Source organism: Platalea leucorodia, assembly GCF_965183815.1.
Source record: "Platalea leucorodia genome assembly, chromosome: 19".
Taxonomy (NCBI): domain Eukaryota; kingdom Metazoa; phylum Chordata; class Aves; order Pelecaniformes; family Threskiornithidae; genus Platalea; species Platalea leucorodia.
This window is the reverse complement of record NC_138841.1, coordinates 3,880,688-3,902,678: the sequence shown is the minus strand read 5'-3', so window position 1 is coordinate 3,902,678 and position 21,991 is coordinate 3,880,688. Positions and strand designations below refer to the sequence as shown.

The 21,991-nt window shown below is 44.0% G+C and overlaps 1 protein-coding gene across 6 annotated transcripts in view; it reads right to left on the bottom strand.

Moving 5' to 3' along the window:
- Positions 1-201: 201 nt before the first annotated feature.
- The window catches only part of RAP1A (RAP1A, member of RAS oncogene family), a 43,607-nt gene continuing 21,817 nt past the window's right edge, over positions 202-21,991 (bottom strand). For 5 of the 6 annotated variants that reach the window (XM_082330013.1, XM_082330014.1, XM_082330017.1 and 2 more), the window contains exons 3-9: positions 19,982-20,065; positions 16,165-16,233; positions 14,543-14,599; positions 12,705-12,845; positions 7,363-7,506; positions 4,271-4,386; positions 202-2,102 (exon numbers count right to left, since the gene is read on the bottom strand). In XM_082330013.1, coding sequence (XP_082186139.1) covers positions 4,300-4,386; positions 7,363-7,506; positions 12,705-12,845; positions 14,543-14,599; positions 16,165-16,233; positions 19,982-20,038 — 555 coding nt within the window. In that variant the 5' untranslated portion in view covers positions 20,039-20,065 and the 3' untranslated portion in view covers positions 202-2,102; positions 4,271-4,299. Of the gene's footprint in view, positions 2,103-4,270; positions 4,387-4,615; positions 7,189-7,362; positions 7,507-12,704; positions 12,846-14,542; positions 14,600-16,164; positions 16,234-19,981; positions 20,066-21,991 lie in introns of those variants that run through there. The other variant, XR_014230157.1, reaches the window with a different exon arrangement.

Genomic DNA, 21,991 nt, shown 5'->3' with positions numbered 1-21,991 from the left:
CCGCACCCCCAGCTTTGCTGGCAGTAGGTACCGTAGCCGGCTCTTCTGTATAAAAGACACTTGGCATTCACGAAATGAGGTTTGATGAACTTCTATACCGCACTGTATCTAGAAAATTAGGGTTAGGTTTCTGTTTTTATAGACGAGACATCTAGCAATCAGCATGTACATTAAAATTACTTTATTACTAAAATATTTTTACATTTAGTAAAGATAACGAACCTGCAAATACCATGCTTCTGCTTCTCCTGAAAAAGGAAGCGCATAGGTAGGTTGAAGACAACCAGCTAAGTAACTACGCTTGTCCTAGTAGCTTGTAAGTAGGCAGATGTGTTCACATTATCGTCATCCAAAGATTTTTATCCAGTCTTGTTTGGGCTGCATTTAGAAACTGGGATCTCTGTATTATTCAACAGCTGCATCAGTAACACAGTTTTAGAAAAACCTATTTATAGAAATTTCTCCCCCCTGGTTTCCAATAAAACTATACAACGGGTCCAGGAACAACTGTTCACCAGCTATTACATTTAGATTTCCCATTTAAACAACCAGGACAAAGTCCGTCCTGAGTTTTCTCCACTGTGAAGATACATTTCTCTTCTCACTTACTCAGAAGCGAAGCAGGCGCAGGTCCTCCAACGCTGCAGGAATGCCAGCAGCGTCGCACCGAGGATGGGATTTGGGCCCCGCGGGTCCCAGAGGCGGCTCTTTTACTTGCATATATACAGGAGGATCGAGGCTGAGCGACCGTGGGTCTCTTCATATCCTGCTCTTTTAAATTTTATGAAACCAACAGGTATTTAAAAAAGAGAAACAAACCCAAAACGAAACAAAAAGCCCCTTCAGCTGACTGGGCAGATCAGGTAAGGTTAGCCAGATTTTGTCTAAAAACGTAAAGCAGCCGTTTGCTTTGTTGAAATTGTATTTGCACAGAACCAACTTTCAACTCCACAGCTCCGTGCCGAGATGCTGCCCGCGAGAGATCACCACGGGCCCCCGCAGAACAGGGATTCCACCCTCGAAGCACACCATCGTGTGAAACCCGAGATCGCAGTAAAGGTCAGACCTTGATACAGCATTAAACCAAATTTGTACATATAAAAATAATTGTACAGAGGAAATCTTGTCAGCAGAATACAGTCTTTAAACATTCAAAAGAATATACAAAACTAATTAAAAGTAGCCTTCTGTACTTTAGTGTGCAATAGGATTAGATACATCCAACGAGGAGGGTGCGTGAGGACATCGCATCAGCGTAACGACATACCGGTGGCATTTGTTATACAAAATACTTGATCTACCAGGACGGAAGAGGGATTCACAAAGAAATGGGTAAAAACCAAAGCCTGGAAACCGTAACAAAAACACAGAAACAAAATGAAAATGTACTAAAATTTAATCATTCATAAAAGCTGTAATTTAATCTGTGACAGTAAAACACAAGAAGCAATATTAGAGTTGGTTTAGTATATTATATATTTTTGCTTTTAAAACAAATAGATAGAAATCAGTTATCCCAGTTTTTTCCTATAAAAGACCCATTTTTCCAAAGCATTATGCACATTTTTCATTAGAATATAATGGCAGAATGAAAATAATGATATTCCATGACTTTTAAATATAAAATGAAGTCAATGACTCAAAAAGTTATTTGTTGCAGTGAGTTCAAAGGGCAATTTCAGATAATATATATCTATAGTTATAGATATAAAATATAATGGTGGAACATTTTTAGTGCTTGATGGGGAGAAATTATGATAAAAGGGTCAATATGAAATTTTAATTATAGTAGCAATATCTAACATTTGAAATGCATCCATGCTCCTTTGTATAATCATACACTAGAGTCAATTATATGTATTTTCACATCTGTTAACTGCTATTGCAAAGGAGGAGTACTATTGTCTTAAATTTCCAAGAGATATACACAGAGCAATTTCTTTTTCCAGGGACTGTGTGCAAACCATTTTAAGATCTAAATTCTTCTCATAGTATATAAAAACAGGAGAAGCTTCTTCAGATATGTTATTAATTTCCGTAAGGTTTTGAAGTTGGGAATGCTGGCACTTTCCATGTAGGCAACAGTTCTTCATTCCTGCAATCTAGAAAAAGTAAAAAAAGGTGATGGAGGGGCGTTTCTCATCCCACCGACGAGATGAACGGTCTCGACCAAAGGTCTGAAAGCTGCCCCAGCCAACTGCCCGCACCCAGGCCTGCGAGAACAGCAGCGTTTCAGCAGGAAGAGCTTATCTTCCTCCGGGATCGGGGTTTGTTCCTCCCACCCTCCGAGTTCAGAGGTACGGAAAGAAAAGAGACTTTGGAAACTATAACTCTAAGAAACAAGTTCTTGTTTTATCACGACTGCAGCAGAGCAGCGCAGAGGAGCCGCCACCCTGTCCTTCTGCCGCGATAACGATAGCGTCCTTCCAACTCATCTGCTTTACGAGACACAGCCTTCAAGTGGATTTTGAATTCAGCAAGGGATGAACCATTTATGGGAAAGGGATTTCATCTTTTGTATTTCTGAGATGCTCTTAAAGTCTAATGAGTTGGGGACCTCGAGCCCTATTGCAGCTGTAACACACGGGCAATGAACTGGGAACAGATTTACAAAGAACGGGGGAGACACTGTGAAGTACTTCAATGATGCAGAGCGGATTTGGGGGCACGGGTAGAAGCCAGTGTTACGAGAAGTCGCATCAGTAACTGACTGAATGCAGGAGCTCCTGTAGCAGGTGTGGTATTTCAGTGCTACGCTGCTGCCAACGCCGGGCTTTGCAGCGCAGGATCCCGGGCAGGAGGGCGAGGGCAGAGCCGCACCGAGCAGGGAGCACATCCTCCCTGGGGCTGGGCAAGCCCGTCTCCAAGAAGCCATCCTGGCTGACGCCACACTAGCTAAATTCAGATATATCACCTGAGGAAGAGGAAAAGCCACTTGAGACGTACTCTTCAATTTCTTTTCCTAAAGCCATTGTTTCCCCGCAACGCTAAGCTATTATTTTCTGGCATTCAAAGCTCAGGATAAGAAACTCAGTCAATAAAGCACAAGTCATTAGAAGCCAGGTTAACTGCATAGCTCCATTTATCCTACTCAGTCACACCTAGGCTACATAAATGGCCATCTACAGCATGAACTTCAGATCTGGCAGAAAGCAGAGAGCCACCTCTGGAATCCATCCCTGAAATCCTTCTATGACCAGAAGTTTGTCTTAAACGCTGTAGGACAAGGGCAGTTGACTTGCTTTGCCAGCTACACTACACCTCTTTATGAAACTAAAGAACAGAATACAGAGCTTCTGATGAGTCACAGAGATCATCAGAAGTTGCCAGCCTGTGCAGCCCGAGACCACGAAGGCAGCCGGCGCAGCCAGAGCGCCGCGGTGAGTTCATTCCTCCCCGACTCGTCCCTCCAGCGCCGGGCTGCCGCCCTGCCCCGCCGCGCCCGCAGGCTGTGCGCGCTTCGCGCCGCAGCCGCCGCCCGGGACGATCCGCTTGCTGTCTGACCATCGCCTACGTCCTAGGGCCGAGACGGGCCACTGACCCCGCACCTCCTCTGCCTCCGAAGGGCGCCGCGCAGCACCGCGCACGCTAAGGGGCCAGCAGCTGACAGGGCAGCCTTGGTGGTATTTCTGTCCAAAACCTGAAGCTACAGAAATGCTGTTTTCTTTCAGGAGTGCGATAGAACAGCTGTAAGCACACAGAGTACCCTGCCAAGATACACAGGAAGATTATTTATAGCTATGTCCAACCTTGGGGTGTTTTTTTGTCTTTTTTTTTTTTTTTTTTTTGGTGGGCAGCTTTTTATTTCTTTGCCATTGAAATCCATGTCCCACCCAAACCAATCTGCAATTGTCCCCATAGCACCTAGGACGGAGGCAGCAGCTGCAGCAATAACACAAGTTACCTAGATGCTACCAAATTTCAGCAGAGCATTAAAAGGAAGCAAAACTGAGCCACGGTGGCTCAGAGCACGGTGTCAGAAGACAGAGAGAGAACCTGCAAGAGTAAAAAAAGAAGTTCCTGCTCTGTCGCACTCATCAACCCAAGCAGAAGGAGAAAGGGAGAAAAGCAGGTATTTCCCTGCCAGGTCAGTCGGTACAGCTGACTTTTTTAAGAAGTCCAACACACGCAGCAGAATGGGAATGAATTTTGTATTTGGGAGCAGCCAGAAGGAAGAGGAGTGGAGGGAAGGGGAGCGAGTCCTCTCTCTGTTGGGAGCAGCCCGCGGTTCGATGGCCTGAGCTTTGGGTGGAATTTGGACACCTCTTACCTGGCTCAGAGCTGCTGCGCAATGGGAGTCTAAAGCAGCAGACATGATTTCTTTTTAGGCTTCTTCTTTTCCACTGGTGTTTTTCTATTTATCTGTCTGACCAGGTCATAAAAGATCTGAAAATGAAAAACACAAACTGAAAAATCAAAGTGATAAAACACTATGCAAATGTCAAAAATCAGGCAGGCTGGCAAGCTGATACTCTTTCCTGGTGGCTGCAGTCTTATAAATTCAATTAAACTGCTTGCATTCACTTAAACATGTTTCTCAAGCAACTGCTTATGGAAGAAGAGAGCACAGAGCTCGTATCAGTGTGCAGAATATAAGGGAGCTGTAAACTCATACCCTGCAGCACACAGCTTTCTCCTTTGGGCTGCTTATCGTCAAAGGCTTCAGAAGAGCCCGGCAATGGAATGGCCACAAATCCCTTGCTTGGGAAAAGTGGGAGAAAACTAGGAAACGACAGAAGTTTTTTTTGAAAGACAGGCATAATATCCTTAAGGATCATCTTCTCCTTGCTGCTCCCTGGGCTGATGAGTGTCTGCAGAGCACTGCTGCACCACGGCAGCGTACTGTCGCTGCAGGGAAAGGCATCCCTTTTCCTTGGCTTTCACCTTCAAAAGTGGCTTTCATTCACCCACTGCATAGGATGCACTGTTAATTTTCCTCTTTGCCAAACAGATTCGAGCTGTTAATCACTTCACCTTTTTGCCTGGTCTAATCTTTTGAGTTTATTAGTAAAATTAGCAAGGAGAAGTCAAACATCTGCCCTGAACTCAGACACTTCCAGAAGGGGATGATTACAGGGGCCTCTTTCAGCTTCAGAGACAAGTTTCTTGTGAACACTTTTGCTGCGAGTTGTTTTCCCAGCAATACTCAACCCATTTATAGCAAAATGAGCTTTGCAAAAATGCTTGGAGCTGGGTCACAGTATTGAGGAGAAATATTTAAACCTTCAGAAAGCTCCACCCTTGTCCTTGTTTACTTTTTTCCTTCCTGGAGTGGCTGACGGCTCACAAATTCTTCTTGATGCCAAGGAAATTCAGAAGACAAAGAAACAGTTTATAACAAATTGCAACAACTGGAAATTTAAGATTTTCCAGCTATTACCTACATGAAAAAGCACTACTGCACAGTTAAATAGTTTCAAATGAAAAGAACGTGATGGTGGCTTTATCAAGATCTCATGTAAAATACTTTTAAATAGCATTTGAGTTGCTCACGCTACTGCTTTACTAAGCTTATTGCTACCGTTTTCTACTGTCAGCCTTAGGGAGAAGTAGCAGTTTGTAATCTCCAGTGGACACAGCCAAGACGTTCACAAGTGTACAGATGAGATACAAAGCACAAGTTTCTGTAGGAGAAACCAGTTAATAAGTGGCATCATCTATGCTGGTGCAAAACAACTTTCCATAGTTAAGCCTTTCTAAACAAGAGCCAAGATGATCTGAATGCGATTAGGATGTGCAGGAGTCTGAATTTCTGAAGGCACGTAGAAATTTATCATCCTTTAGCACAGATTTTAACGAAGTTGCAGTCCAAAAGTAGCTAAAAACCAAAACCCAGAATAATGAAAACGCTCCCCCAGTCCATGAGCCAGCAGAACAAATAACCAGTACAATAAGTTGCTTGATTCACGGTGTTTCTTCTCTTTGATTTCCTCAGCTTTTATGCTTTTCATAACCAGACAATATAAACCGGCAGAAAACCAGAAAATTAAGATCACAATAAAACCAGAAACTAATCTCCCAGTTCGTAATTTTCTTCTCTTATGATCTGAGTCCCACCGGAGGCAGCAGACAGGACAGGGAAACACGGAGACACGGGATTCACAGGTTAAGGATGGCTGTATGTAAACCATGGGCGTGCATTCGCCCCAGGACAGTTCAGTGTTTTGCCTGCTACAGAATCCCCTTTCCTCCACAGCTCTCGGGAGAGCTTAAGGCAGCTTTGGCTAACGAGAGGTCAGTCTCTGCCACAAGCTGTGGAAATACAAATAACACAGAATTTGTTATACTCCACGGCGACCTGTTTGATGGCTGAGCCACTAGTTTCTTCGTTAACAGTCATAGTTTTACTGCAGCTCAGACACATGCACAAAAAAAAAAATCCCTCCTGGCAGGAGTCTAGCTCAGTGAGCTATATTTACCGGGTTAGATTAGTGCGCACTACGGCTAGGCTAATCCCAACCACAGAAGCTGCAATTCATTCAGCCTGGAGCTCCCTCCCTTTTCAGCCGGGTAGGTGCGGAGCTGCGCACATCCCACCAGCTGCCAAATGAACGCTGGGTCCGGTCCAAGATCCTACTGCTCATGCTTATCACACAGCCTCCTCAACGGTCCCAGTTATCTCCTGGCACCAAACCAGCTATGCTCAATGGAGTTACCTTAGCTTTTGTGTCTGGAAACGTGGCCTCTGTCAGATAATCCACAGCAGAGAATAAAAACTTGGTGCCTGATGTCAAGCAGAGCTCCCTCGGCAGAACGACACTGCCTCAGGCAGCGGCAAAAGGCACGCCGACTGCAAAGGTGTTCCTCATTGAGACGCGGGGAACTGCTTAGACAGATATATGTCTGGACACGGCCTCAGTAAGTCAGTGGCTTACCAGAGCAGGACTGTGATGGGATGTCTGCTTGAGCAGCCAGACGTAGCAGGAACGTGAAAAGCAAATACTTTCAAGAACAGCCAACACTAAGCAACGTGACACGTAGTACAATGGGGCATAATCCAATTCTGAATAGCAGCAGCAGTTATCTTGAAAAAAGTATACTTTCCAAATAAAGTTTATCTAAGCTAAGAGTCATCCGGTTAACTGGGCTTACTCAGGACCCTCTGCTATTCATGTCCTCTGACAGGCTATAGAAAGCACTTACCTGGAGAAGTCACCCACCCTTTACAGAGGAAAAGGAGCAGATCTCCTTAAAACAAAGAGAAAGCAGTAGCTAAATACACTGCATCGCAGGCCTTTCCTACACTGAGATTTCAGAATCATCCTGAATCTTCCCAGTTAAGAAATATATGAAGGACTGCATGCTGGTTTAATGTGGTATTCATGCTGAAGTAGGAAAGACAAGGGAACAGCTGATAGTTACCTCATTAACGTTGATTTTAGACTTTGCAGACGATTCTAGAAAGGCACAGTTACACCACTGTCTTGCTAAGTTTTGACCCTGTTCTTTGCCGACTACACGCTCTTCCTCCAGGTCACATTTATTGCCAACCAGAATCATTGGAACCTGGAGAGGAGACAAGCAAGAACAAGAGATGCATTGGCAAGTTAACGCATGACGAGGACTGCAATGCCATGGCTTACAAAGGCACATGAGGAGGGGGAAAAAAGACAATATAGACAGTACGAAAACCAATAAAAATCAGAAGTTCAGCAGAGCTCACAAACTAGACTGGAATTTAGATGCCTGCTGGGAGAGGGCTGAAGAAAGTCGATACTATAGACACCCTGGTTCACTAAGAATTAAACACATGGAGGGCAACGTAAACCCAAATGGTAATATTTCAGTACAATCTTAAGTTAGTAAAGATTTATTTTCTGGTCTCTACATCCAACACCATTCTAGTCAAAAAACTTATTTCACTACTGAAACCCATTTCAGGACTTTCACGTGACAGTAGGCTAAACTGCCTGCCAACTTAGCCGATTTTAGACAACAGAACACACAGCACGTGTTTTAAGACATACATTTTATGTTTCAGCCCCTTTGACCTGCCGTCAACCTGCTGTCAAGCCACACGACAATAAATGGAAGCACCTTTGAAAAGCACTGCCCTGGACACGGAATAAAAAGGAATAGTCCTGCGCAGCTAAGCATTCCCCCACGAGACCACCCGCCTTTCTCATCCCAATACAGTATCACGCTACTGACGTGTTTTGCACGCACGCAGAAGAGGATGCTCGCTACGCAAAAGGCACAAACACTGCGCTTGATATTTACTCGCTTAGAATAATTAAAAGTTTCCAACTAGTGACCACCTAGCAGCTCAGCTCCTGAAAGGACACCACTTCCAATAAATAATCTCATGCACTATTAAAATAAACATTTGATACACGTTCAAAAGATTCATCCTACACCCATGACGCAAATACAGGCAAATCATTTGTTCAAGCCAAGGATGAACTTAAGCTGCTGGCTTTCTGAAGTGTCTGGGCAAGTCACCTGCTCGCTCCTTCAAGAGGAAGAAAGTGCCTTGGAGAAACCATATTCCTTGTGACGTTTCCTACAGAAAAGCAGAGAAATTTAATACCGTAGGAGAACGACTGTAGTAAATGCTTATTCCCAACGTGTTTGCATCAGGCTGCACAGAAAGACGGGGTGCCTGGGCTTGCCCGGAGACCTGGAGCAGCCCTCCCACAAACGGCACACGGGGCAACAGAAAGGACGGGGTCTCTCGCTCAGCCGTCGCTCACCGGTTTCTCACAGCGGCCGCGACCGTATTTGTTTGGCGCAGTGCGGGGAGCCAAGTGCAGTCTGCTCTCATTAAGTTATAAATCTGTTGTCTCGGAAAGTATCAGAGTAAGCATTGGTGAGTGTAAGCAGCAGGACACTTGCTCTCATCAATTATGTTTAGATATTGAGTTAAAACTCTTGCAGGAGAAAGAAATCAGGCAAAAAGAAAGATTTAAACACAGTACTAAGACATCTTCGAAACAAGGTCCTGATATAAAATTTCAGAAGGCTTTCTCTGGTTCTCTGGCAGTCTCTACATGGCTGTAGCCCACCAAGATGGCACAAATGGGTAGAAAAGACCTTAAACAAGCAAACAAAAAACACCCAAAGCACCCAAAGCAACTCCGTAGCAACCAAAACTGCCTACCCTGAGGTGCCCTTTCCATACCTAGAAGGTGGTGAGCTGACAGCGCAGTCCCAGTCGCTGCCTGCCCCTCCGGCAGGACCCTTCCCCAAGGGCCGGGGCACCCAGCCCAACACCGCACGCCTCCCCAGCTCCAGCCCACGCGTTTTCACAGCCAGTCTGGAGACAGATACAGAGTTTGGGACTTTCTACGCCTGAGAATTGTGGGTTACATAGCATTTTTGAAGTTTGTTTTTACAACCTGCATCTCATAGATCTTAGGGGATGATACGGCCAGAGCCAAGGTGGATTCTGAAACGCGAGACCACAGCAGGATCTGCAGGACGCGCTGCAGTGCTTTGCATGCACACACCAGCGACGGCATCCTGTTTCCCTTACGCTATGTAAAAGTAGGAAAAAAAACCCCCTAAACAACTGCTGATAATGGGTGTGCACCCTGCTCCATTTCCTGAAGCATTTAATTCTTTGAACAGAAAATGAATACTTTCCAGCTGGAAAATAAATCATTATTCACTTCCTTTGGTAATTTACAACACGCTGTATGTTTTTAATCTACTTCAATGTTAATATTTGTAGTCTCTTCCCAATTCAACTACGCTCAAGATGAATTTTTGTATTTAGAACTCACAGCCATACTGATTAGAAAATGATCACATTTTTATTTTTGAGAAATAAATTTTACTATTACATCAGAAGCCTGAGGTCACAACACAGATGAGGCAAATCCAAAAAAGCTTATTTCACATCAGAGACCAACAGGGTATGTACAACTATATCAGCTTAATCCCATTCTTTACGGTTTTCTAGATAGTTAAAAGAAATTTTCTCATACCAAAACATGAAAATGTGTTTCGAACTTGTTCAGCAAAAACATAAAGTATATTAAAATGTGAAATAACAGGAGAAAAAAGTGATACTTAGATGGGCAAACAGTATAAGTTTGAAAGACATGAAACTCTGTATAAGGTTATTTCAAAAGGTAGTAATTGTTTATCATAGAGCCACAAATGGAGTTTGATCATTAAGCTTCTGATCATTTACTATTTCATGTAGAAGACTGGAATTTAAGCTTACTTAGACATACATAATTTAACGGTTTAAGTACTGGGATTTTAAAAGACACGTTCTGAAACTAAATACAGGAAGGAGCACATTTTCCTAACTCAGCGGAACACGGCTTAGATGTTCAAAAGGTTCTCAGGCGTGGATTCAACAAGTAACGTCCCCCTAACACAAAATAAATAAATGCATTTTATTAATTAAATCAAATCACTGAAGTAAAATGAAAGCAACAGTCCCTATTGTCCGATGAACCTGAGCAGCTTAACGGTGCAAATTCCCCTCCGGCGAGTGCAGCCGAGCGAAGCGCTGGGCTGTGACCGGGAGGCTAATAAAGGACTCGCGGTACCAGGGATTTATGCAAGCATAATCCCTACCTACATGAAAATCAGTTTTGCATAAATAGCAGTTCAGCTTGTTAAACCAAGGAGGGAACCAAAGCCATTCAAAACAAAGTAATCAGGATACGGGGCGATGAAGATTCAAGAGAAAGCAGCAGCCCTGCGGGGCTGCCCTCAGCCCCAGAACAGCTGAGCCGCGGGCTGTGCCCATCCCACCCCGGCGCGCTCTGCTCAGCGCTCAAACCGCATTTTCCTGAGCGGCTATTTAAACACGACGCACGTGGCTTACCTAGGATTTGGCCTAACCATGCATCCCGGCCCTGTTACCGGTCACCGCCGCTCCCCCAGCCGCCGGAGCGCGGTGAGGAGATGGGGGCCGTGAGCTGCCGCCGCTCCCCCAGCCCCGCCGGCGGCCCCAGAGCGGCTGGCGCAACCCGAAAGCAAGCGACATCAACGGCAGCGGCTACTTTCAAGCTGGCAGTGGGAAAAAAAAAGAGACAACCTTTTTCACACTCCTCAGGGCAAACCCCTGCATACGTTATCAACTGTTAGGCAAAAAAAAAAACCCAAAACAAAAACCAAAACAAAAAAACAAACAAACAAACAAAAAAAAACCCACCCAAAAACATTAATTTCAGCTTCTTCTGGAGGAAGCCTACGCAGAGGGAGAGTTCCCACACATCTCCACCAGCCACACGGCTACCAGGGCAAAAGCCACCGGCAACCTCACCTACATCACGTGTTTAGAAATCAAAAGCCTGCCAAGGAGTTCCAGTTACAGGAGCTGGAGCCTGAACTGGAAATACAGTAAATAGTTTTCTCCTGTCAAACAGGACTGAATGCAAACTATCTTAATGTAATTTTTCCTTATTTTAGAAAGGGTTTTAAACAATCAAAATTACAACTTGCATCACTAGCTACGACTCTTTTGGAGTCTCTTAATGATTTAATTCATACAACTGCGTGATCTCCTTTGGGTAAGAGATTTTGTCACATGAGAGAAGGAGCAAAGAAAACCGTCGAGAGTTTAAAAGCCTCGGACCGCGAGGGCGGTCTGCCGAGGGCCAGCGCCATTCCCAGGGACAGGCACAGCCGCAGCTCAAAGCTGAACCCTCCCTGCTCACACGCGCGTGCCACGGAGCGACAGACCCCGGCCACGCACCCTTAAGCATCCTCCTCCTCTCCTTCAGAAAGGGATAAGCACGTTTTCATACCATAACCTAAAATTCTGTAGAAGCTTTGGTTCCGCATTCAGAAGACAATTCAAGAGAAAGCTGATGGGCCCCCACAGCTGATGGACCTGGGGAAGCAGAGCTCACAAACCAAGAGACACCGCACAGCTACACTCAGGGAATCTCTACTTTGTGCCGCAAGACCCAGGACTTCTTAACCTACCAAACGGCTCCGGCAGCCAGAGCGGAGGTGACTGAACGGGCTCCCATCTCGCCTCCCCAGCCCCTACCGACGCTGCCCTCTCACACAGAGACAGGAAAATAAAGGAACATTCAGCGACTTCCCAAAAAAAGGCTATTAATATTCATGACACAAATTACAACGCACAGTTTGGTCAATAAGCTGAACATGCCCTTTCTATTTGCAGCGCAAGTTCATCAACTTGGATTATGACCCGTACACGTGCCAACGGCACAGAGGGCGCAGCGTGCCACACCGCCCTGCGCCAGGACTCGAGGGACTTCACAGCCGACCTTCAGCAGTCGTCACGGCTTTGTACTTCGATTTCTGCTTCATATATTTGGGAAAAGCAACGTTAGTCTCCATTGTAAGACAGCTGCAGATCCACTAAGAATGTCATTATTGGCGAGTTCAACTATTATTTTTCCTTAACTTTGCGGGAAATAAAGTACCGCTAAAGCACAGTGACAGAAGAAAATGCAAATACTGGAAAAGAGTTAAAAGGAGAGGGGGGGAAAAGAAAAAGTTGTTTTCAATCAACTCCCACCATTTCCAAAGACTATTAGCCTTCCAGTACATGTGAAAACCTGCTTTCATTATGCCCCTTAGCAGGTGTCGGACCTCAAATAACAACACTGAAAATAACAAACACCACCAAGGAAACTTCCACACAAAAAACTTTGCTATACAGCAAAGAATATTCCTAGAAAGAAATTTTTCTCACAAATTCCTGTATGTTTACTTACAAACACATTTTAACCATTTGCAGAAGAAAAAAAAAATATTCTACTTACATCTTCAGTGTCCTTAACTCGTAAAATCTGTTCCCGCAGGTCCTGTAAGTCGTTAAACGTGGACTGTGCTGTTATAGAATATACTAGTGCAAACCCTTGACCATTCTTCATATAGAGATCCCTCATTGCTGTAAATTGCTCCTGTAATCAAATATTTTTAGAAGTAATTAGCTAGTGAATGCAGCTAATGACCATTTACAAAGGAATACTTTTATTGTAATGGAGACAAGAATATAGTACTGTACAGCATGCATTTACATTTTCACCCCTTACAGAAACCCATAGAAACATGCAAATTTAATAAAAGCATTAACACACATCTCTCCCTTTGTTTTTTTTAACCCAATAGAGAAAAAGGCTTCTTGAAAAAAAGGGAAAAAGATCAAGAGCAGCAATAAAAATGTATCTGCAGACGGACTGTTGTATGCCCCAAACCATAATACAAGGTGTTGAAGGTTTGGCTGACATATTTTGTAGTGATCTTTCATTTATTTTCTGATATGGTGTTAAGCACGAGCCTGCCATCAGATCAATTCCCCAGACAACAGATATGGACTGGAAATTCAATTTCTCCCCTAACACGATACTGAAACAGGCCTAGGTGTCACACACTCACAATTCATTGGGAGCACAACTGCACGGGAAGGCACTGCCTGATCACCTCTGAACATACGCAGCTACACAGTAGTCATCTCTAGCATGAAAATGGCTTAAAGGTTCAATGCAATGAAATGCAAGAGCAGGCTGGAAAATCTGTACCAGAGCTGCCTTTTGTCCACGCCTGCGAAAGGAAGCTTTACCAGAACCGTGTGACAATGATTTCTGCTTCCACGCCTTCGCATTGCTGTTGATAATTTTCAAAGCTTTCTAAATAAAACTAACTTCTAGGGAGCACGTCCTCCCCTGTGACGTGCACTCAGCCATTACGAGGTCTGTTTACTCAGTGACAGGACTTTGCATGGCGGTAAGCGATGCTGGCGTGGAAGGGGAGCCGCTGTGCGGCCCCGGCTGCTCGCAGGCTGGAAGGACGACGTGGGACTCCCGAAGCAGCACAAGGCAGGGCCAGGGAGGTGCCACCTGGGTAGAGGAGTATTCCTTGGCAGGCACAGAACCTTTCGGATTGAATCCTCTCCAGGTGGGCTGATGTGACATGCTGGGAGGCAATCCCTACGCACTGCCTGGAAGTGGCTTCAGTCCACATGGACGTATCCACTTCCCTCCCCACGGGAAGGGGAAACTGCTCCCTTCGGTCCTGTTTGGGGAAAAGCCCTAGAGTGATGCAACCTACTTACTGAAGGAATATGTCGTACAAGAGGCTGAAACAGCAACGCCTTACACACTTGGTTTTAAAAGAAGCAGCCGCAACGATTCAGTGCATCAAACCGTGCCCACAATTAGCTACAGAACGATGCTGCCTGAGCGCCGAGTCCTCCTTCTCCCTTCCACCTGTGTATCTCACCTTGATTTAGTAAAGAGCCTGCTGCTTAAGACCTCACCTTTTTTGTCTGTGAATTCTGGCCACTTGCAAAATTAACCTGTAAAATTCTCCCATAGCAGTGCGTTGACAGTGAGCCGATGGTGGATGGCAGAGAAGAGGTGAGCGGCACGGGATGCACCAACCTTGGCCGGGGAAGGGGCTCACAAGGCTGCCGCAGGGCTGCAGAAGGCTCATTCACCACACCGGGTTTGGGTTATTTAACAAAATTGTTCCATTTAAATTATTGCAGCTGACCTATTGTTTTTGCTTGGGCAGGATTACTCTAAGTTCTACTCTTAACATCTCACCTCATTCTTGACAAAAAAACTCCATACCAATTAGAAAAAGAAATTACACTTACTGTCCCTGCTGTATCGAGGATTTCAAGCATACACTGTTGACAGTCTACTTCCACTTGCTGGGGAAAAAAGGGAAGAGACAAATGCAGTTAAAACTAAAAAGTCTGAAACAGGACCAGGCAAGAGGAATACCAGCTTAATTTTCACTTCTGCCACAAAGACCTCTATAAGCAAGCCAGCCACTTGCACTTCCCCAACGGTAAGAGAGGCACCGCTGTTAAGAGGATTAATTACTCCCCAAGCCAGGCATTTAGGTCAGCTCACTTATGCTCCACGACCGTGTTGATTATAAAGGCCTAAATGAGCAGCTCATTGTAAACATCTCAACTTAAGTGAGATAAAATCCACTCTTACAAATCAAAGGACTTTAAACTTCAATTTTTCTTTGCTGCTGGGAGAGAAAGGAGTAAGGAAGAAAAGAAAAAGCAAAATATTTAGTGATCCTCACAGTTAGGCTTAGCAAATCTTCCATTCACTGAGAAACGTCTCAGATCCAACAAGGATAATTCCAAGAAAGTCAAATAAATTTAACTGCAGAACTCATAGCACAATTTACATTTAATTATCACAAGCACAAATGTTAAAAGTTTTTGTTTTCTGTTTTGGTGCCTTTAATTACAGTAACATTTATGCTAATCTGTAAAACAATGGGTTACTTGACATCAATCGAGTGAAGAAAGCAGCTCTGTTGACAGAGTTACGCAACACGACAGCGTCAGGGATCCTGACAAGGACTTTTGCTCAGCAACTGCAAGCCTGCATCCAAAACGGCTGTAAAGGATTTTATATGCCTTCAAACCAAGCAGAACGCATTTGAACTAAATGGCAAAGCAGCCGTTCCTAAAAGAAAACAACGAAATGCAATTGCTATGCTACGGTAATATAACCTACTGTGATCAATGGTGTACATAGCCCCTCTAACAGATAGCATACACATAGCAAATACTGGTATCTTTATGTTTCGAAGTAATAACTATATGTGAAATTACAGCACACGGATCTGAGTAACAGTCCGACCCTAGTTCGGTTGAGCTGTTCCTATCTGCAGACGTCAGTCAGAAGCGCTGGCCAGAGGATGGGCAGTGCCCTTGTCTGCCAGCCACCGCAGCTCGTACCCCAGCAGAGCCGGCCACCGCTGATGGTTCAGGCAAACACACCAGACTGATCTGGTGGAGTAACCTCTAACGAAGAGACAGGCAAGCAGTGGAGAGCTGCAGCCTCAAACCGCCTCCGCTCGAGTCATCGGAGATGTAAAGTGAAAGCTCTTATGGAGTAACAGAGGTTTAATCCTCCTGTTAAATAGAACTAAGTTAGGGAATGGTCCAGTTAACAGCAAAATTTGTCATTCACTGATAATTCAGTTTTATAGTAGCTGGTACCATTTGTCTGATTGCATTCAGAGGCCCTAAGCTAGTAAAGTCCTCTGTAAAGCCAAAGGAAACTATCTGCATGAAGCCATTTCCAAGACTGATGCTTTTCTCTGCATCGCTCTCCTGCTGCGGTTTATGCAGCTGTAAAATTTTCTCAGAACAGACCCCTTCTCATTCTGATAAGCTTTCGTTGCATTATTAAAAAGAAGCAAGCTCTATGAGATTTGAAAGAAATAAAAATGATGTTATTTTACCTTTCTGTATGAATCTTCTATTGTTGGGTCATATTTTTCAACAAAAATTCCCTGAACGAACTGTACAGTCTGGGCAGAAAGAAAAGAAGAAAAAAAATTAAGTAACCTGAACACCGTCGGTAACATTTACCAAGCAGCACTGCATGAAAACGTAACACCACAAAAACTACTCAACCCCGCCGTTTGAATTCAGTAGTGGGGAGCAGAGAAAGAGACATATACATTTTCAATGTTTTAAAATAAAAGTTGCATGGTTTCTGTTGTTTTAAGAATCACTTTATTCAAGCACGTTTTCAAAACTTTTTTGAAATGTAAACTGTTTGCTTCCTTGCTTTTTCAGAAAAGATGATATCCTCAAAAATGCCTTTACTTCAGTGCCTGCAACTTTAGAAGAATAAAAAACACCAAATATGGAAGACTTGAAATTTAATCAGAAGACCTGGCAATCTGTACACTGTGGAAAAGTACATTGTGGAAAATCCACATTTCAATTCAAATCATATTAGAGTTGCAGCGGAGCTACTCTGGATTCCATGCCCAGAGCACAGACATATTTCAGAGCAGCAAGTTAAATCTGGAGCGTCTCCAGATACTCCATTTGTATTACACCATTAAAGGAGGAGACATCATTCATTTCAAAGAGGAAGTCTTTCTTCCTCTATATAATTATTCAAAGCAAATCTACTCTAAACATTTCCCATCAAGCTGTCACTCGGACGTGGCCCGTCCCTGGACATCCAAGCTCTGTTCGTGGCGTGCTCTGGCTCCCGTCAGTCCGCAGCTTTACTCGTCCTCTGCAAGGCCAAGCTCGCTTTTCCTTTTCGCCCCGCGTCCCCCGGCTCTTACCTAAGCCAATCTGCAATAACGCAGTAATGCGGCAGAGGAGCGTCCCGAGGTTTGGTTGATGTTTAACGGTTGGACTCGATGGTCTCAAGGGTCTTCTCCAATCTTAATGATTCTATGTTTGTAAACCACGGTGGTGTTTGTTTGTAAAACTAAGCCCCCAGAGCCTAGCACTTAATTTTGCCTCTTTAAAATCAACAAACACACCAAGTAGCTTTTGCCAACTGAAATTTCCACAAGTTTTTTAATACAAATTCTGTGAAGGCACTACCTGCCTCGAGAAGCCGTATTCTCTTTGGACAGAAGGCTGAGATTTTACTACGGCACGAGGGTTCCCATTTGTCACACAAGTACTCGCAGCCTTTCCGAGCGGCATAGGCCAGAGGCAGGCAGAACACCTCGCTGCGTGCTGGAAACTGAGCGGGTCCTCGTGGCTTGTTTGCTTTTAATGCAAGAAGAAAAGACTTCTACCTCATTTAAAAATCATCCCATATCACTAAATAAACCTATTTTACACTCTAACGATCAAAGCTTTTGCTCCTCCAGTATTTTCTTGTCACACTGAACAGTAGTCCCAGTCTGCCTTTCAGAAAACAGATCTCAGTAAAATCCTTATAATAAGACACCACTACTAACAGGGATCCCAGTGTTATACCAGCAATGGAAACCAACACTAAGAACGGCAGATTACCGATTATAGTTTAGGATTCTTAGCACAGCTACTAAGCAAAGCGAGTCCGAAGGAGGTTGCTATTTGCTGGGAGGCTAACATTGGAGCACTGAAGTCGGTCACATCTGGACCGCTCTGTTCTGGGAACTGCGTTTGTGACCCAGCCTCCAACGCGAGAATCTGACAAACCACACATGACATTGCATCCTTCTACTATAACACTCAGAGTCTTATTATATATCTGCAAATACAGCACTGCTCTGAAAGAAAATTAAGTGAACCCATGTATTCTCAAATTGTTTTATTTCTAATAAATCACTGTTCTAACTTTTGTTATCTCAACCGGTGCTTGCGTGTTCACATGGACACCAATTACATACAACCATAATTACCATTATATTCCACTTCATTCATAACCTATCTTACTATGTAATATTCTTAAATCTCTGATATACTTTAATTGATTACAGGAGGAAAGAGAGGCCAAGGGAGAAGATACAAATCTGGGGCTGTTTTCAGGTTACGCATGGATCCAAGACTTTTATAACTTTCTATTAGTTTGGGGGTTGCGCGTCTCACCCTGGTTTCCAGTTTTACATAGGACTATGCACAACGGGACACTCTCGGTAATACTGCCTACCCACTGACACGCCAGGAGATTTTCACTCTCATTAGAAATGGGGAGAAAACTACTGCAGAGGAAGCGCTTATAAAGAAGTTGCAAAATAACCGTGCCTTAGTAACTATGAAGGGTTTTCTGCTGCCCTGTCATCATTACCAAAGGCACCATCAGCATCATATTGGTACAGAAGAGTTAAAACATTAAGAAGGATTTGCAGTGAAACAACACCATACTGTAATGGAAACACAGAACTGAAAAGGAACACCAGCCTCTTTGTTAGACGTTTTAGTTTATACAGTTCGAAGAAAGAGATTTTAAAGTGACCTCCGTATTATTTTAAATCCCACCTTGTCACCTCTCCTTGCTAATGCTTGTAAATAAGTAGATAGTCATCTTGAAAGCTAAATATTATTTGCTCTTAGCTGCTAATTGGCACTTATTGTGTTCTGTTATAAACATAACGGATCAATGTTGCATATGAACTACAATATAGGCTTACGTAGCACCTAGACTGTAAAAAAGAATTTAACTTTTGTTTACCAGACTAAGTATTCGCATTTCAGCCTTTAAAAAGGCCCGTGATGAATGCTGACTCAGACTTTACATCACAAGTAAGGAAATTCAAGTATGTCAGATGCTGAATAATTCTTATGTACAGCATATTAATAAGTGCCCTATTTTACCTAGCGAGTCTTTCAACATTACATAATAAAAGCAAGATACTCAATCAAGGGCATGCTAGTGGAAAAAGTAATACAGATTGCTTAAGTTGCTGTGGAAGAATAGAGCGTATCAAAAAAATTTTACACCTGAGTCTTGTAAAGACTAGGATGGGATCTCTGAAAGACTACATCAAATTTGATACACAATTGAATAATCTTTCCTCCTATTCATCTGGATTCTGCAGGTGATTTACCGAGATTCTTAGCAGCCTATTTCAGCAGAATAAACAATGGTGCAAGACGCAGGGTCTACGACATGAACGGCTGGTCAGCTATTATCATCTTCTGTGAAAAGGAACACAGTGCAGCCCCTTGTTTTAGATAACTTTACACTTGACCAGTTCTTTGCCTTTCTTGTTGGAGCAAGCTGCTTGACTGATCTGTGATAAATAGGTGACAGAAATCTCTCTTATAATGCTTTACTATCAACTCTGCTATGTAAACCTCTTCTTAGAAACAACGCAAGTACTTAAGGAGCGCAAAGTGTCATCAGTCTGCTTATCCCTCTGCACCGCGCACGCTGGAGGCGACTTCTCATCCTGCCCCGTGTTTCAGTCCCGGCTGCTCACTGCGGTTCTGCCCAGGATGGAGACACACAGCCTGCAAGCTGCGCAAGGCTGCAACCATCGCTAACTCCCCGCCACGCACGGCAAGACTTCATTCACTCTTCCAGGGTAGGTTAGGCTTCTAATGCTTAGATACATTCAGTCATTTACAATATTACACCCATGCGGGAAGCAGAGATGAAATGCTAACTGTTGTAACAGCGATTAATCACCTGCTGCTTCTCCAAAAATGTGACACGCATTCACAGATATTTCAGCAGTGTTAACAGTGGCTACATGGAAGTCACTATGCATGTTAAAAGTAACACGAATATCCCAATGCATTTAATGAGCGTTGTTGCAATAAGATTTTGAAGTTTGTGTATTGGTTTCAGAACTGCTTCCCAAAACTCACCAAAGCGGACTTCCCCACACCTCCTGAACCAAGGACCACTAGCTTGTACTCACGCATGGTGTGGTCTGTTCAAATAGCGACGATCTGGAAAGCAGGAAAAAAGCCAACAGTTAAAAGTGTGCCTGCACATACAAATTTATGACGCTGTCTTCTGAAAGCAGCAACACGCTCCCCTTCTCCAAATGCTCCTGAGAACAAAAATCTCTTTAGTAACAGCCATGGTTTTTATTTTTCCACCTGGGCACTCAAGTTTAGGTGGCCACTCTGACACTCAGTTTATACGAGATGCCCCAAGCCGGGCCTGTGAGCCGGCCGGTGCTCGGAGAGGAAGAGGATGAAGGCACCATGGTAGGAACACAGCGCAGCCGCGCGCGCCCGCTCCCAGCTGCGCCGGGTAGCACAAGCTCTCGCTGCCTGTCCTCTGCATTCTCAGCATTTTATAGTATAAAACAACGAATATCGGACAAGAAAATTAGATGCAAGTCGAGAGGTTTCCTTCTCCCACCCACCCCCAGCAGGGAAGGATTTAGGTCAGTATTTTCTCTCTGGAAAAGGTCAGGCCTAACTTACGGCTGCCAAGGCAGAACCTCTCTGCTCGCCCAAGCAAGGACTCTGCCTTTTTATGGAAATCTTGCAACTCCCTCAACTTGCTACGCAGCACCAGAAAACTCATTCTCACCGAGATTCCCTGACAAATAAGGCAAATGACAAAGCCGGTGATAAACATTTTACACTATGTTTACATTAGAAGCCAGGCTGGGCTGTCCCTATCAACGGAGCTCAAGCAAACAATGACCTCAGCAGCTAATTATCTTCCCCCTCTTCCCCCAGCAAGATAGCGCTTTCTTCCCAAGTAAGGCTTCAGAAACACGAGCGCTAGGAGGCTGGGCAAGCTGCATCTCTCAAAGGCATTTCAAACTAACCTTGCCACAGGATTTATGGGTTCGCTGGCTACGGTTTGAGGCTTGCTTTAAAAATAAAAACGTATTCCAAGAAGTTTGATAGAGAAATGTATCGCCTTGTCGACTACCGTTAACAACAGTCTGCGAAGAACAGGGATCGTATTTTTAGCTTTGCGACTGTGGACAACTCCCTGACAATCTGTGTCTCAAGTTTATATAATCATTAAATCGGGACAGGTTTTTTTTCTATCATTTCTATTCCCAAGGGAAAGCTGTAGAACACAGAGTCAAGAGGAAACCCACGTGCTGCCACACAGCCATAGCCAGTCCCCGCCGTTACTGGAGACCTTGCCCAAACATCCTACTTTTAACCCTCACCCCTCAACCACAGTATGTTTTATGGTCTAAATGTGACGCAAGTACAGGTTTAAACAAGAATTTAAAAATCCCACATGCAGCCGGAGAGCGGCATACAAATTCCACAGCCGGTGTAGCAGAACTTTAAATTCATTTTTAAGCGAGAACAACAGAAACACAGGGCTCTCCTGCCCGCGCTGAGGCTCTCTGCAGTCACATAGCCAAGCTGCCCTTCCCTCTCCCCAGCCTTACAGGGGAAATAAAGCTGAAGCCAGCAGCAGCAGCCTATAGTTTTAAGCACCTTGGGGTGGTTTTTCTTCAGCTCTTGAAACCTACAGGAGCTGCAGTTGCTTAACTTCACAGAAATTGTGAAACTAAGTCAAGCTGAAAGGGATTTTCCAGAATGTTAACTTTCGATATCTAAAAGCAGAGCAAGCAAAGCCTATGAACTCTAGTACATCGACAACATTTTTGGTTAAAATTCTGGCAGCTGCAAGCTCTTCTGCTTGAAAATTTCCCTCAGAACATTCACTTCCTTTATTTCAAAAATCATGATTTTGGATGGGAAGGAGAGGGGAATTCCAAGTAGCAATGATATTCCCCTTGATAATCCTCACAAATTAAAAGCCGATGCATTTTTTATGAAGTTTAAATGCAACTTATCGATCCAGTTTATCTTCATCTTCCTACAGCTCCACAGTCGGACCACAGAAACTTCCTACAGTTCCACAGAGAACCCAGAAAGCAATCA